The sequence below is a fragment of the Schistosoma mansoni genome, chromosome 6 (genome assembly GCF_000237925.1).
Source record: "Schistosoma mansoni strain Puerto Rico chromosome 6, complete genome".
NCBI classification, from domain to species: domain Eukaryota; kingdom Metazoa; phylum Platyhelminthes; class Trematoda; order Strigeidida; family Schistosomatidae; genus Schistosoma; species Schistosoma mansoni.
The window spans coordinates 15,804,394-15,819,317 of NC_031500.1; the positions used below are offsets into that span (position 1 = coordinate 15,804,394).

The 14,924-nt window shown below is 37.0% G+C and overlaps 1 protein-coding gene across 1 annotated transcript; it reads left to right on the forward strand.

Moving 5' to 3' along the window:
* Positions 1 to 1,357: 1,357 nt before the first annotated feature.
* Positions 1,358 to 14,595, forward strand: Smp_059540 (putative signal recognition particle 54 kD protein; the record flags this gene model as incomplete). Its single annotated transcript, XM_018798403.1, has 6 exons — positions 1,358 to 1,383; positions 5,352 to 5,980; positions 8,003 to 8,147; positions 9,378 to 9,529; positions 11,125 to 11,298; positions 14,071 to 14,595. The coding sequence occupies exons 2-6, from the start codon at positions 5,360 to 5,362 to the stop codon at positions 14,593 to 14,595; spliced, it is 1,617 nt and encodes a 538-aa protein (XP_018653348.1). The 5' UTR covers positions 1,358 to 1,383; positions 5,352 to 5,359.
* Between the last annotated feature and the right edge of the window lie 329 nt (positions 14,596 to 14,924).

Sequence of the window (14,924 nt, forward strand, 5' to 3'; positions counted from 1 at the left end):
CCTAAGCATACTAACATTCTTTTCCTACTAATATATTAAAGATACCACAGGTATAGTAGATTGATAACATTTTACCAGTAACGCCTTCCATAATTGAATCGCGCACACCCAGTGAAATCAAAAGTCAGAAGCGAGGAGGTTGGAAGATATATTTGATAGGTTTGTAGTGACCGGCCAGTCTCGATAAGAACACGATTGGAATAACGGAAACAATTATTATTATTGTAACCAATTGTACCAGAGATTGTTTTACTGTATTTGTTTAACTGTATCAGTTTCACTTCTTGTTCCGCTATCCGCCTTGTTTGGTTCGAGCTTGCTCACGCACTGCTTATTCGCTTGTACTCTTTGGCACGTCTCGGTATTATTTCGATACCACGAGATCGCCAATAAATATACTTGATCTGGACTAGTAAAGCCTTCTGATTTACGGGCTATCAAGGGAACCAAGTCGTTTTTGGACGCGTAATCGAATAGTAGTGGTGATCATAGTCCGTCCACGACTCGACATCCACTACAACTTATCGAGATATCGAGAAGTGAATGATCTAAACTGGGTAGTGATCGCAGGAGACGTTGAGAACGCCGTTCCAAATCGTGATCTGGTACGGATGCATGACCGGGCGCCTACAGCTAAATGAGTCCATTAAAACTAACGTGGTCAGGATCCAATGTCGAACACTCACAGAGCTATTGATTTTGGGGATTTATTTACCGCTACATTATGCTTTACGTGTTTCATTTTTGTGTAAGGACGAAACGCTAGTATCATAAAAGCCTTTTATTCAATTCACTCAGTGGATACACTTCAGTACGTACCTATTTGAGCTTCTGAATTTGTATTGCTTGGAATTACTTTACATATTACTCCTCTATTGAAACTTCTGTTATCTTAAAGTCATAGAACTCCCTGTTTCCGTGCACATGTATCGATACAAATTGTTGTTATCTTAGTCAGCGATCCCTAACTATCGCTTACATATTTTCATACCGCTATAAAATGGTACATTTGTTGCTACTGTCTGAGTGCTATTACCATCCTTTAAGTGTAATCCTGTTTCAAAGGTTGTTAACTACTGGATATTAATTCCTATGTGGAGCTGACTGTATCAAGCCATTATGACGATCCTTTCCTGATTGAATAGGAAAATGCCGACTACTGAATGTATCACTGTGAAACCTATTATTTGTGTGGTACATGTCTGGGATATATCAACATAAAATAAAAATGGCCAAGGCAAAGTGGGACTCGCATCACAAGCAGAAGATCTTGAGGTCCGGAAAGCAGCAGTTGCATAAAAATTTATAAAAACCAATCAGCTAACACCAGACTGAAGTTGTGAACATATTGGATATTGAAAAGCGGAAACTATAAGTATTACGGTACAAACGTTAGTCTTCCGGATTTTCCCTTTTAATTCTAACGTTAGTAGTTTGACTAACTCCTCTTTATGTTTTTTCTGTTTCCAACATTTAAAGGGTTGCTTGAACACTTATCTAATGTTTTTAGATGGCAGTTGTAGAAATTGGCATGATCTGACACTGCAACGTTAACTGACATAAGCACGTTGTAGCTCATACTGGGATTACTATTGTAACCGTGACTTAAAATGACTTTCCGATCATTGCTTGCATTTCGGTCTGTCATTGTGAAGATAATAGCACTGATGCACCATGAAAAAATCCGGGAATTCATTTCCCTCATCAAAAGAATCGGTTAGACTGAATTGTGCTGACAACCCTATCAGAATTTATACAGCGACTGTCAGACTTATCCCGATACTCAAACGGCGCCTGTAAATACATTTCTTGTAATAAAATTCTTTTATTTCGAGCTCTGATCACTTCGGAAGTAATAAAAGGTGCTTTTCGTGTCTCTGGGGGAAATTTCGAAAGAGAACTTATGATTCCTTAGATTACTTGGGGTTAAACTTATATTCATCCAACAGGATAAGTGTTATTTTGCTAACATATTTGCCCTGGGGGATGAAAATAAACTTCGAAAACTCATACTGCATGGAATCAACATGTATACTTGAATTACTATTTTAAGGTATTCTTACCTCTAATCACCTATGTCCTCGTTGCCTAAAAGTTGGCATGAAAATCCTGCGTCATTTTCATCTCGACTCATTTAATGTGGTATAGTATGATTTAGCTAATAAACCGTCTGCGGTCGCTTAGTGGTTATAATGTAGCGATAACTAGGTATAGCTGAAAACTGGATACTGAGTCAAAATAAACACTGGTAAATTGGCTTTGTCACTATCTAAATAGGCTTTCTATGTTTCACTTTAAGTAGTAGGAAGCAATATTGTGTTTACGATCTTTTAAGTTTCTGTGTTCACATGGATTTTAAGGGTCGTATTACTTATATGTTTTCAACACTGTTGCAATTTAGAGACTTGAACCCGTGTATACTGTCGTATATTTTCTAAGCTCATTGATTGTGTAGAATAAATATGGTGAACTGGAACTTTATTGATGGCATTGAGTGTATATCGTGCGATTGTAAATTAAGTAGTCAAATGAAATCAAGTGACGACAGATGTATTGGCTTCAGATTTGGCGATTGGGTCTATCTAAATGTCACCAGCAGATAAAGAAGCGCGTTTTTGCTCTCATAGAAAGGTTTTTAATGATCCTAAAGTTTAAGTCATTTATTTGAAATGTTTTTCACCATTAAATGTTTGAATAGCGAGGTAGTGTCATTAGCCGTATAATAATATGTGCTTTCTAGTTTAGTACAAAAATTGATATAAGTTGGTTAAGATTCACAATTGTTTCACACTCCAGTATTAGGCTGCATTCACACTTAACTTAACAGCAAAAGCTGGAGTGTTTTTGTGGGAAGATTTCAGTTCTATATAGTCAAATCTCAATTGCAATATACGATACAAATAGATCAGCACATACCATACCTGTGGACACTGCCGACTAATAAAGTGAGGATTGCATGACTTGGGCATTATCGCACAGTAAGACAATATCATCCGCACACTCAAGGTCAAGGAGTCTCTCTCCAGGCAACTGATCCACACCGCCATTGCTTACATCCATCAGCGCTGTTTCCAGAATGTCATCAACGGCAAAGTTGGAGAGGAATGGTGAGATTGGACAACCCTGTCGAACCCCATTGTTTGGATGGAACAATGGAGAGAGGTGGTTGTATGCCCTCACTCTGCTTGAGGTGTTCGTATATAGGGCTTTTAAAATGTTAATAAACTTCTTAGGCACACCTTCAATAGACTGTCCCAGAAAACAGTCCTGTCCAACGAATCGAGGGCGGGCCTGATTTCAAGAAACATCGATCCGTTTACGGTTATGAATTTGTTGATCACTGAAACGTGGGATAAAAATAGTGCAAACAAGGGCATGATCAGAGTTCAGATAAGTACTCCAAAAGGAACGGCAGTCTTGTACACAGCCACACCGACGGTAGTTGGTCGCGATGCGACCAATCTGGGTCCAAGCTTGAGATGCGGAGGGAGGACTCCAGTCAGCATATCGAGAACGATAGTGCCGAAACTTAGTGTTAGCGGAAAACAGGTAATCTGCACAAAGTTGTAGTCGACGGTCACCGTTATCTGACCAGAGAACAACAAGTCCTTATCGGCCCCCTATATGACTCTCTTCTGTGCTTAAACGTCTGATCTATGCATTCGAGTGTCCGTCTAGCACTGCAAAATCCGTCGAACTCATTTTCTGTAGAAGAACATTTAACTGGTGATGGAACCCATCTTCGATCTCATCCGGGCTGCAATATTTCGGAGCGTAGGCGGAGATGACGAAAAGACATCGTTTCTCACACCAATTTCTTTACACTTTGATGAAGCTTTCTAATCTAAAACCACATAACAGACCGTTAATAGGGATCAAATCGATCAGTGCTGCATCATCTCTAGCTCTTAATGCGGTACTGAAGCCAGCAAAACCAGATGAAGATGTCGCAGGGTCCCCGGATAGACGCGCGTGAAAAAAGCTTTTCGAAGTGACAGATGGAGAACGAATTTGTAGTACTTTACTAGGGTCTTGAATACGAGTCTCGGAAGACAACAGATGTCAATATTAAGGCTTCCTAAAGAAATAGCCAACCCTATCTGTTGTTCGATCTTTATTAGTATGCGAACGTTGAAGGAAGCCATTTCAAATGGCGTACGTGATTTCAGAAAGACTATCAGTATTCGTATTCGATGGTACCACTCAACTTTCGACCAGTAAGTAACTTGAGATTGTTTAGATAGGGCGTGGTTTCCATCATAGGCGAGCTACTGTATAAATTGGAAGATGAGAGAATGCACAAAATGAGAACAAAAGGCAGTAGATAAGTGACGTAGTATAAAAATAAAAACAAATGTTGTCAAATGATTGTAAATGTGGTTTGTTTGAATGCGAATTGAAGCGAGAATAAGTTTTTCCAGTTGTAATCATTATATTTGTGTGTGGGTTGGAATACTATCCAGCGCTAAAACCGAAGCAGGTGTTCTTAAGGAGCCACAACTCGAGCCTTTGACATAGAGGTCTAATACACAAGACAGTGGGTCAACTTTAGTAGATGTAGTTTCATGGTAGTAGGCGACCAACAATAGGTTCATACTCTATTTGTTCCCCCAGGATTATGGGGCCTATGCGTACCATTGGTTCGGAATCAGAGTTTTACAACTCCCTCAAGTGAATCCTTTATATCCACTGTTATGACGGAATAAAAGGTCAAAATTAGATTGATTACTCATTATGATTTTTATTCAACACTAATTCCGTTTAATTTGATGATCACTCAGTATAGTATTTGTTTTGTTTTCCCCTGACATTTTATTCTGTACGATATTCTTGTATGAAGTATTCTTCATATAGGATTTATTCTGATTATTAGTCAAAGATGGGTGTACAAACCAATGTATAAATGAGTGTGTTTCCAACTAGACTTGACGTGATTACTTGTGCTTCTGACTGAATATATTGTCCCACTTCGGACTTGAACTTCTCGATCTAGTTAGCGAGTCTGGGACGCGTCAGAAGAGCTAGCTTATTGGTCTTTGGTCACAGAGTCTTTGTTCCGTTCTCAGATTAGGGAACTCCGTAATCGCTTCAAACATAACATCCACCAACCCGCTTAAAGCTCCGGATGTTTGCCTTTCATCCTCTCAATTTCATAAACTCCGTCCCTTAGAGGTATTGAGTAAGGCTTCCCTGGTAGTGGCTGTATACACGTGGTCATGTGAGAACATTTCGAGAGGATGAGTGGACTCTCCCCACCCTCGACCGTAACAAGATATTTGGGGTACATGATAAACTTCTGGGAAAACATGACTTATCTTAAGAAACTCTATCTTTTTTTCACTCCATTTTAGGCCTAAAAATGGTGTTAGCAGAATTGGGGAGGAAAATAACTAATGCCCTTCGATCTCTAGGCAATGCAACTATTATCAATGAGGATGTTCTAAATAGCTTACTAAAAGAAATTTGTACAGCTTTAATTGAAGCCGATGTAAACATTAGACTTGTCAAACAGTTACGTGAAAACGTCCGTGCTGTCATTGATTTTGATGAAATGGCAGCTGGGTTGAATAAGCGAAAAATCATTCAATCTGCTGTTTTCAAAGAGCTAGTTCATTTGGTCGATCCACAAGTCAAAGCTTGGCAACCTGCAAGAGGTTCTTCGAATGTAATTATGTTAGTTGGTCTTCAGGGTTGCGGTAAAACAACTACTGCCACTAAATTAGCTTATTTTTATCAAAGAAAAGGATGGAAAACTTGTATGATATGCGCGGATACATTCCGTGCTGGTGCTTTCGATCAGTTAAAACAAAATGCTACAAAAGCACGAATTCCCTTTTACGGTTCTTACACTGAAACTGACCCAGTTGTGATTGCACGAGATGGTGTACAGAAATTTGTAGAAGAGAAGTTTGAAATCATTATTGTAGATACTAGTGGTCGACACAGACAAGAAGATTCATTATTTGAGGAAATGCTTCAAGTGAGTTATCCTGTTTTCTTTGTTACTACAAATATATTAATTTCTGTTTTAATAACTGGGCTCCCTCCATCATCACGATCTTTGTTAATCTGGTTTTCACAGAATTTTAGGTTGTAAATGTCTTGTAGAAAGATACTGGTTTATTCGACTAAAAACATCGCAGATTGAATTTAACAGGATGACGGTTTCATAATAAACTAGAATACCCGTTGAGAGAGTCAGTAAAACGTTGGAGGTTTAAAAGAGGCGAGGCGTGAACGCATCTTTGCCACTGTAGCTGATTTTATTCTATGTAACCTAGAGCTTCCAACGATTGTTTAGGATTTTCCTTCAGGCTCCAGTCACGTTCCGTGAAATTTTCTTCATGACTTACGCGTAAAACCAGCGACCTTATAAACTAAACCTATGACTGACCATACTCTGTTTTCTTAACGTAACCGCACTTCAGCAGGCATCACTAGTTAAGGTTGATGGTAGTTCTGCACGTATAATAGATATCTCCACTGCCTTAGCCAGAAGGGGTCCATAAACTGGTTTGTGCTTTTTGTCAACGCCTTACATTTAGTATTTCTAGCACGTAATTAGTGTGGCAATGGAGCTTATGATCAAATGCATGCAATCTAGACTTATCTTCAACTGTCACTGACTGTAGATTTCCACAAACTGCATTGCTGCACAATAATATCCACCATTCAGTTGATAATTAAGTAATGTCACTGATGGCAAATGGAACTTTCTTCCATGAGCAACAGACTGAACTAATCGCTTTATGAATAATAATGCTACTCAGTTTTCCAGCGCTATTTTGGCAATTTCGTTATTCAGTGGTTAGAATTCAAGTGTCTTAACCATAGCTCATGGTATACTGTAATGTATTAAAGTAGGACATACATTTTCTAAGAGGATTGACAATTAAAAAGATCAAGAAAAATAGTAGTAATGATTTTTCATTGTAATCAAAGTGACTTGATGGATTGAATTTGAGTTTGCCTTCAGCTAATGCTAGATTCTATTTCCATAATTAAAGTCGTTCAATGAAATAATTAAGCTTTTATTTATCTCTGCATATAATTATTAAGAAAATTGATTATGCCCCCAGAGAAATCATTGTACTTAACGTATTATGATTATTTATCCCTTTATTGTCTTATGTAAGTTCAACTAAACTGTAAGTCAATATGACCAGTATCCAGAATATCTGACTAGTAAAGTGTAACCTGTTCTCACCATATATTTTCAATAAAATGCTTTAAGACAAATATGTTTTATGTTCCTGTGCAAATTATAAGTTATTTATTTATTTAAACACATAAATATTGGTACAAGGGGGCACCAAATATATATGCGCCACACAAATCTCATTCGATTTGTGTGAGGGCTGTGATACTGCTCAGGTGCCCAAACTGAAACGTGATTTTCTTAGGGGGCCACACCCGGAGCCTCCGACCTAAAGGTCTGATCCACAAGGCAGTGGAGCATCGTAAGGAGATGCAGTCCCATGGTATCCAGTAACCAACGATTGACTCATACTCCATTTGTTCCCTCAGGATATTGGAGCTCATGTTCACCATTTGTTTGGAATCAGGGTTTTCTAACTCCCCTAGGTGGACTTTTCGTGTCCACCAACCTGGTTAAAGCGCGGGACATTCGCTTTTCGTCCTCTCAATTTCGTAAACAACACCCGTGGTGCGATAAGGCAGTGAGTAGGACTTCCGTGTCAGAGGCTATATACGCGTGGCCATGTGAGAGCATTTGGAGAGGAAGAGCGGACTCTCCCCACTTTTGGTCGTACCAGGGCATTTGGGGGCGCATAATAAAATACATTGAAAGTTCATAATGTAATGTCACAATATTGTGTTGAAAGTTAAACCTACGTTCATTCACTTTGAACCGAAGTATTGATTTTCATTTCTAATAAATTATATTTGGGGATTGTATATCCTTAAAAGACATGTTGAAACAGCTTTTTTTTAGATGTAACATAAATTATGATTATGTAATACATCTTATTTATATTCTTAGGTTTCAAATGCTATTGAACCAGATCATGTTATCTACGTCTTAGATGCTTCTATAGGTCAAGCTTGTGAAGCTCAAGCTAGTGCATTCAAAGCAAAAGTTGATGTATCATCAGTTATTGTGACAAAACTTGATGGTCATGCAAAAGGTGAGTAAAATATTGTTGCATATGTTTAGATAAATTTATGATATGATCATCATTCATTAGAATGTAAAAAATTTTTCATATTAATTATTCATTGTTTACTGAATATACAATCAGAAGGGGTTTTGTGGAGATTTCAGTATTTTTCATAGTTCAAATCATGAGTCAATTGAAGCTAGACCACCATTGGTGAACGGTTGCTCAAACTTCGTGGATTGGTTGAAGTTAGACATTAACACTGTTGGATGCCGGCTAAGTGGTCTGTTGGTTAAGTGCTCTGGCGCGAGACTGGTAGGTCGTGGGTCCGAATCTCGCGAGTGCGAGATCGTGGATGTGCACTGCTGAGGAACATACAATATTGAAATAGATTTGAAGAGATTATGCAATGACTTACTGATTAAAGCTTTAATTAATTCTTACTTTTTCTTGTTATATATAACTTGTTATTCTTAAATGTCTTTTTGTTTATTATTGGAAGACTAGCCAGATTTCACTGTTTCTTACTTCACCACCTAAAAAGTTAGGCGAATTGAAGTAAGTACCAAATGATAGTTTATAAATGCACAATCATAATGGTTTTCCCTATTGTCCCGATGTATATCAGTTAGTAAATCATCTGCAACGTAGGACTAGGCACACATATGCATCGGTCCAAATTGCCACACTTCATGAGCATAACAAGGCAAACACTAAATTCATAGAAGTAATTACTTCGATAACAATAATATATAGAAGAAAAACTGTATATAAGGATATAATACAGGGAGAAAGAATTAGTTGGTAGAGAGAAAGGTATAAAGTAATTTTAATCTCATAGATTAAGGGAAGACAAAAAGTGCATACAGCTACGCCATTATGATAGATTCTGAGTCATGTCACCCATAGTCTCTCACCACTGGTTACGATAGTTGTGTGGGCCTGATGTATATCTCCATCTTTATTAGTCCACATTCATGAAGTCAAATAAATTGTAACCAATACATAATACAACTGGGACTTTTTACTACTCAACTTATTAATTTTAAAGATCTTCAAGTCTTTCTTAAGGATGCTAATCTTGGTATCGTGCCTATTTCAATCTTGAATGAGATTTTTGTATGGAATGTGTAACTTTGCAAGATTCTTTGACTTTTGTTAGTTAATCTATATTGACATTATAATAAAAAAGCTTCATTTAAGTAATACATTTACACGTATTTATCTCTTTTCGGAAAATTTTACTTTTTTTCCAAGGTGGTGGCGCTTTAAGCGCAGTTGCAGCTACACATAGTCCAATTACATTTATTGGAACTGGTGAACATGTAGAAGATTTTGAACAATTTCGAGTTCAACCATTTGTACAAAAATTATTAGGTTTAGGTGATTTAGAAGGTTTAGTGGAACGTGTAAGTATTGTATATATAATTAAAGTTAATTAATGATAGCATTCATTTTCTATTTGTTGTATTATACAGTATGTTGTTTTCAAAATGCATTTAAATGTGCTGTCTAGACATGTGGAAGTTATTATTATTGTGAGATAGGAACTCACTGAAGACAATTGATGAATGGTTGCTCAGCTTCGTGGATTGGTTGAAGCTAGACATTAACACCATGGGATGCCGGCTCAGTGGTCTACCGGTTAAGTGCTCTGGTGCGAAACTGTTAGGTCCTGGGTTCGAATCTCGTGAGTGCGAGATCGTGGATGCGCACTGCTGAGGAGTCCCACAATATCAAGTTTCGATTTTTTTAAATTTTATTTTATACACTGTGTTAAACAATGAATCACTGAACATCATACCGATTCAAAGTTGTTTATCTTCTAAAATATGTACCATCTTCGTTTCTTCAAATTATTCCATTAAGGTTATATTTTTCCCTACTATTCTCTAACAATTATTCTTATTCTGAATCTTTAACGAATATTTAAACTGTTCTATATTAGACTATTGAATCTTAATTCAACTGAACAGTTCACTAAACATAGTGACTACATACTCAGATTGGATCCATTCTGATTAACTATCTATCTTAATCATAAAAACTGTTATTGTTGTGAACGTTAACTCAGGTGGGCAAAAAACCACGGAGTAGCTTAGTAAAATATGGAAATCATACAATAAATACATCATTTACACATCTTCTTTACATTGTCATTTACATACTCCATTGCTTCCTTAATTCTGTTGTTATTTAGATTGCTTTCCGATTTCTTACCTGTTCTTTTCATTGCAATCTTCTGCTGACATGTATTCACCTTTCGACTGCTGCTATATTTTACTTATATCTGTCAGCATAAGTAGCATACACTACACCATGATAAGCAATGATTACAAAGGAAACTGTGGTTATATAGTGTGCAATTTTAAGCATTAGTCTTTACGAATAATCTTATTATATTTTTTATTATACAAGCCTGTTACTCCCGATCGAGCATAGGCCGCCGACCATCATTCTCCAACACACTCTACAATGGGCCTTCCTTTCTAGTTCTATCCAGTTTTTGTTCATTCTTCTAATGTCTGTCTCTATTTCTCGGCGTAATGTGTTCTTCGGTCTTCCTCTTCTCACTTGGCCTTCAGGATTCCATGTGAGGGCTTGTCTTGTGACGCAGTTGGGTGATTTCCTCAAAGTGTTCCCTATCCACTTCCTGATTTCTTCTTCCTCTGGAATCTGGTTTGTTGTCTCCCACAGTAGAATGTTGCTGATAGTGTCTGGCCAACGGATCCAAAGTATTTTGCGTAGACAACTGTTGATAAACACCTGTATCTTCTGGATGATGGTCTGTAGCTCCTCCGGGGGCTACTGCCGATCCCAAGCCCAGGTAAAGGAGGAGGGTTGGGCATGTGGTTAGCGACCCAAACCAACTCGCTAAGAAAACGCTAACCAGAAATTATGAATAATCTAATTTTACATTTATATAGTACTAAATTTAAATTATATTGCTACTTTACTATTGTTGTTTTTTTCTTTTTTCATGTGAAAATAATTTTTAATGTAGGTTACAGAATTAAAATTAGATGAGAATGAAGAGTTAGTGAAAAAACTAAAACAAGGTGTATTCACATTACGTAATATGTATGAACAATTTCAAAATATTTTAAAAATTGGTTCATTTTCACAAGTTCTATCAGCTATACCAGGTCTTGGACAAGATTTACTTGCTAATGATCAAGTATGTGGTCGTTACAGTTTTTCTTTTTTTTAAGAAGTGTATTTAATTTCTTATATTTGATTGTTGTTTTTGTTTTTCATGGTGGTAGTTGACAGAAGTCCTACTCACTGCCTTCTCGTGGAATTACTGTTGTTTATGAAATTGAGAGGACGAAAAGCGAATGTCCCGCGCTTTAACCGTGTTGGTGGACACGGCGCGTCCACCTAGGGGAGTTGGAAAACCCTGATTCCAAACCAATGGTCTACATGGGCTCCAATATCCTGAGGGAGCAAACGGCGTATGAACCAATTGTTAGTCACCGGCTACCATGGGACTGAATCTTCTCACGATGCTCCACTGCCTTGTGGATCAAACCTTTAGGTCGGAGGCTCCGGATGTGGCCCCCTAAGGAAACCACCTGCTTCAGTTTGGGCACCTGAGCAGTATCACAGCCCTCACACAAATCAAATGAGATTTGTGTGGCGCATATAGATCTGGTGCCCTCTTGTACCGATATTTAGGTGTTTAAATAAAATAAAAAAGTTGACAGAAAACTTTGTTTGATCAAAGTTTCGTGGTATTTGATACTTATAAACATGGTGTACCTGTAACCTTGAAAGAACTGATACTCTTCGGCAGATTCAATCCCGTATCTCTCAGCGCCACATTCAATGATCTTACCACTGAGTTATTTAGATAACAACTGACCTCTTGGACTAAGATGTACTTACAGTTGATCGATCACTGAATAAGTGACTAATCTCATGTGTATCAAATCCTTCTTTAGTGCTTATCGAATTCTAACGATCAAATTGTGATATTGCCATTTGGTCTAAATGACTGGGCATTGTGTACATTATCCACTTGACTTTGAGTCACACTTTAATTATTTGACGACTAATATTTCTACTTGACCACCATTATAACTAAATGAATTTTAACAGAATAATCCGAATGGATTTGCACTGATTCTATGTAGATTGACGACAAGTATGATTGGTAACTTCAAAAACTTATATTTCACTGAGCTATGGAATATCAGAAGACAGCGCCTAGCCTGTATTTGTAAGAACTCAGTATATATATATATATATATATATATATATATATATATATATATATATATATATATAATTTTAAAAAATCTATAATTAAGATAGGGATTAAATATTTTGTAGTGACTGGTTCAACAACAGAAAAGATCGTCCTAGTTACTTAGCTGGGCGAGCCAAAATCTAAGATAGGAAAGTTTCTACCTGGCTGGCCAATGGCGTCATGTTTTTACAATCATTTTCTATAGGTCACTCAGTTCAATGTAGCTAGAATGGAACTGAAACTTACACCTAACAATTGAAAGTTGTTTAGCCTAACCATTAAAGCTAACAGCTTCAATCAAGTTGGGTAAATCACTATCTAAAAGATTGATAAAAGTCTCTAGTTTTATAGTTGAAAGCGTGAGTCAATTAAAGCTAGATCATCATGGAAAACCTGGAAGCACTGGATGACCATTTCTTCCTATCGTGAGACTCCTCAGCAGTGTGCATCCACGACCTCGCCTCGCGTGATTCGAACCCAGGACCTACCAGTCTCTCTATTTTTTTGTTTATCGTTAAAAACGCTATTATTGATAGTTTATGTGAATATTTATACCATATTACTGGTTTATCATTAATTCATGGTTGATTCATTACAAACAGTGACACATGCACAATGTTTCCAATGTTGTGGTTTTTATTCTGTATATTTTAGAAATGTACATTGTCCAATATTTTTATCAACTGTGACTGGAAACACTAGCCGCTACTTGCCGTAGTTTATTCTTTTATAAACACTTTTCCTTAAGATATAACGCGTAATAATTTTCTAGATTTATGTCAGTAATTTCGCTGATAGTATTCAGTACCTTCTTCGTGGAATTCAGAATAACTGTCAAAGTGAATCAATAACAGTTCGGTGACTTTAAGACTATCGTAATCAATGGTTGTAGACTCTATACAACCTTTCTTTTATATACTACCACCACCACCAAATTAACTACTTCTATGAATCCAGTGTTCATCTTGTTGTGCTAACGAGGTATGGCAACTTGGACCGATGTATATATGTGCCTGGTCCTACGTTGTAGCTGACTGACTGACGTTAAGACATCGTCATATTTCGTCGATGATGAATTAGTTTCGTAATGTTTAGACTGAAGTATATCCTTCTGGTTTATCTTGTTATTTTTAACCGACCACAATGGTAGATAACAAGTTGGATAAAAAAGACTGTCAATAGGTGAGTACTCTGAAGCCATTTTGTTTGATTTCAGACAATAATTCATACGTACTACCAGATAGGTGTGTGGTGTATGCTACTTATGCTGACAGATATAAGTAATATATAGCAGCAGTCGAAAGGTGAATACCTGTCAGCAGAAGGTCGCAATGAAGTGAACAAGAAGGATATCGGAAAGCAACCTAAATAACAACAGAATTAGGGATGTGATGGAGTATGTAAAGGACGATGCAAAGAAGATGTGTATAGTGTATGGTTTTCATATTTTACTAAGCTACCGTGTGGTTTTTTGCCCACCTGAGTTCTCGCTTACTACATGTGTTTAATATAATCACAGTTTACATACAATATACATGAAACAGCTTTTTCGCAGAATATTTGTATTAATTTGATCAACTATAGCGAATCAAAGTAAATATTCTTTTCCCTATCTCTGTAAATTTTCAATAATCAAATGACCTTTCAATATTATGAATTGAACATTTTTTTCCATATGACTCCTTTTTTCTATGAAAGGAAAGTCATCGACGTTTAAAACGTCTTATGACAATTATGGATAGTATGAATGATTATGAGTTGGACTCGGATGAAGGAGGACGTCTATTTAACCGACAACCTGGACGAACATTACGAGTTGCTCGTGGAGCAGGTGTTAGTCAAGCTGAAGTAAAACTTCTATTAACTCAACATAATAAATTTTATATGGTTGTCAAAAAAATGGGTGGTATCAAAGGTCTATTTCAAACTGGATCTAAAAGTGGAGCTATGGGTGGAATTGGTGGTGGTCCTGGTGGAGTTGGAAGTGGGGGCGGAGCAGGAGGTAGTGGGAATACACCAAGCCTAGCTGAAATGGCTGCAGCTTCACGATCTGTCAGTGCAGGTCAAATGGCAAAATTAAATCAATCAATGGCAAAAGTACTTGATCCACGTATCCTACAACAAATGGGTGGTATGGCTGGTCTACAAAATATGATGCGTCAATTACAAGCTGGCGGTGGTTTTGGTCCGTTTGGTGGTGGTGGAGGTGGTCGTTTAGGTTAAATTTACACTAAGTTTGATTCTTTCTATAAAAAAAATACAATTACCAGATATTTGTCTTTCTTTGTAAAACACATACATATACCATAAATTCTTTGTTGCTATCTACTTATTCTCTTCTTTAAACATTAAAATTGGAACAGGATAAGGTTTGTATATACATTCATATAATTGTTCGTTTTAATGATTTGCATTAAATATGGTTTATTATTTGATCTATTTCCATTCCCTCTTATTCATTATATGTAATTCTATGAATTGGTTTTCTTTTTACTACCTCGATTATAAATAATTAACTTGATATAGTGTGTGTGTGTGTGTGTGTGTGTGTG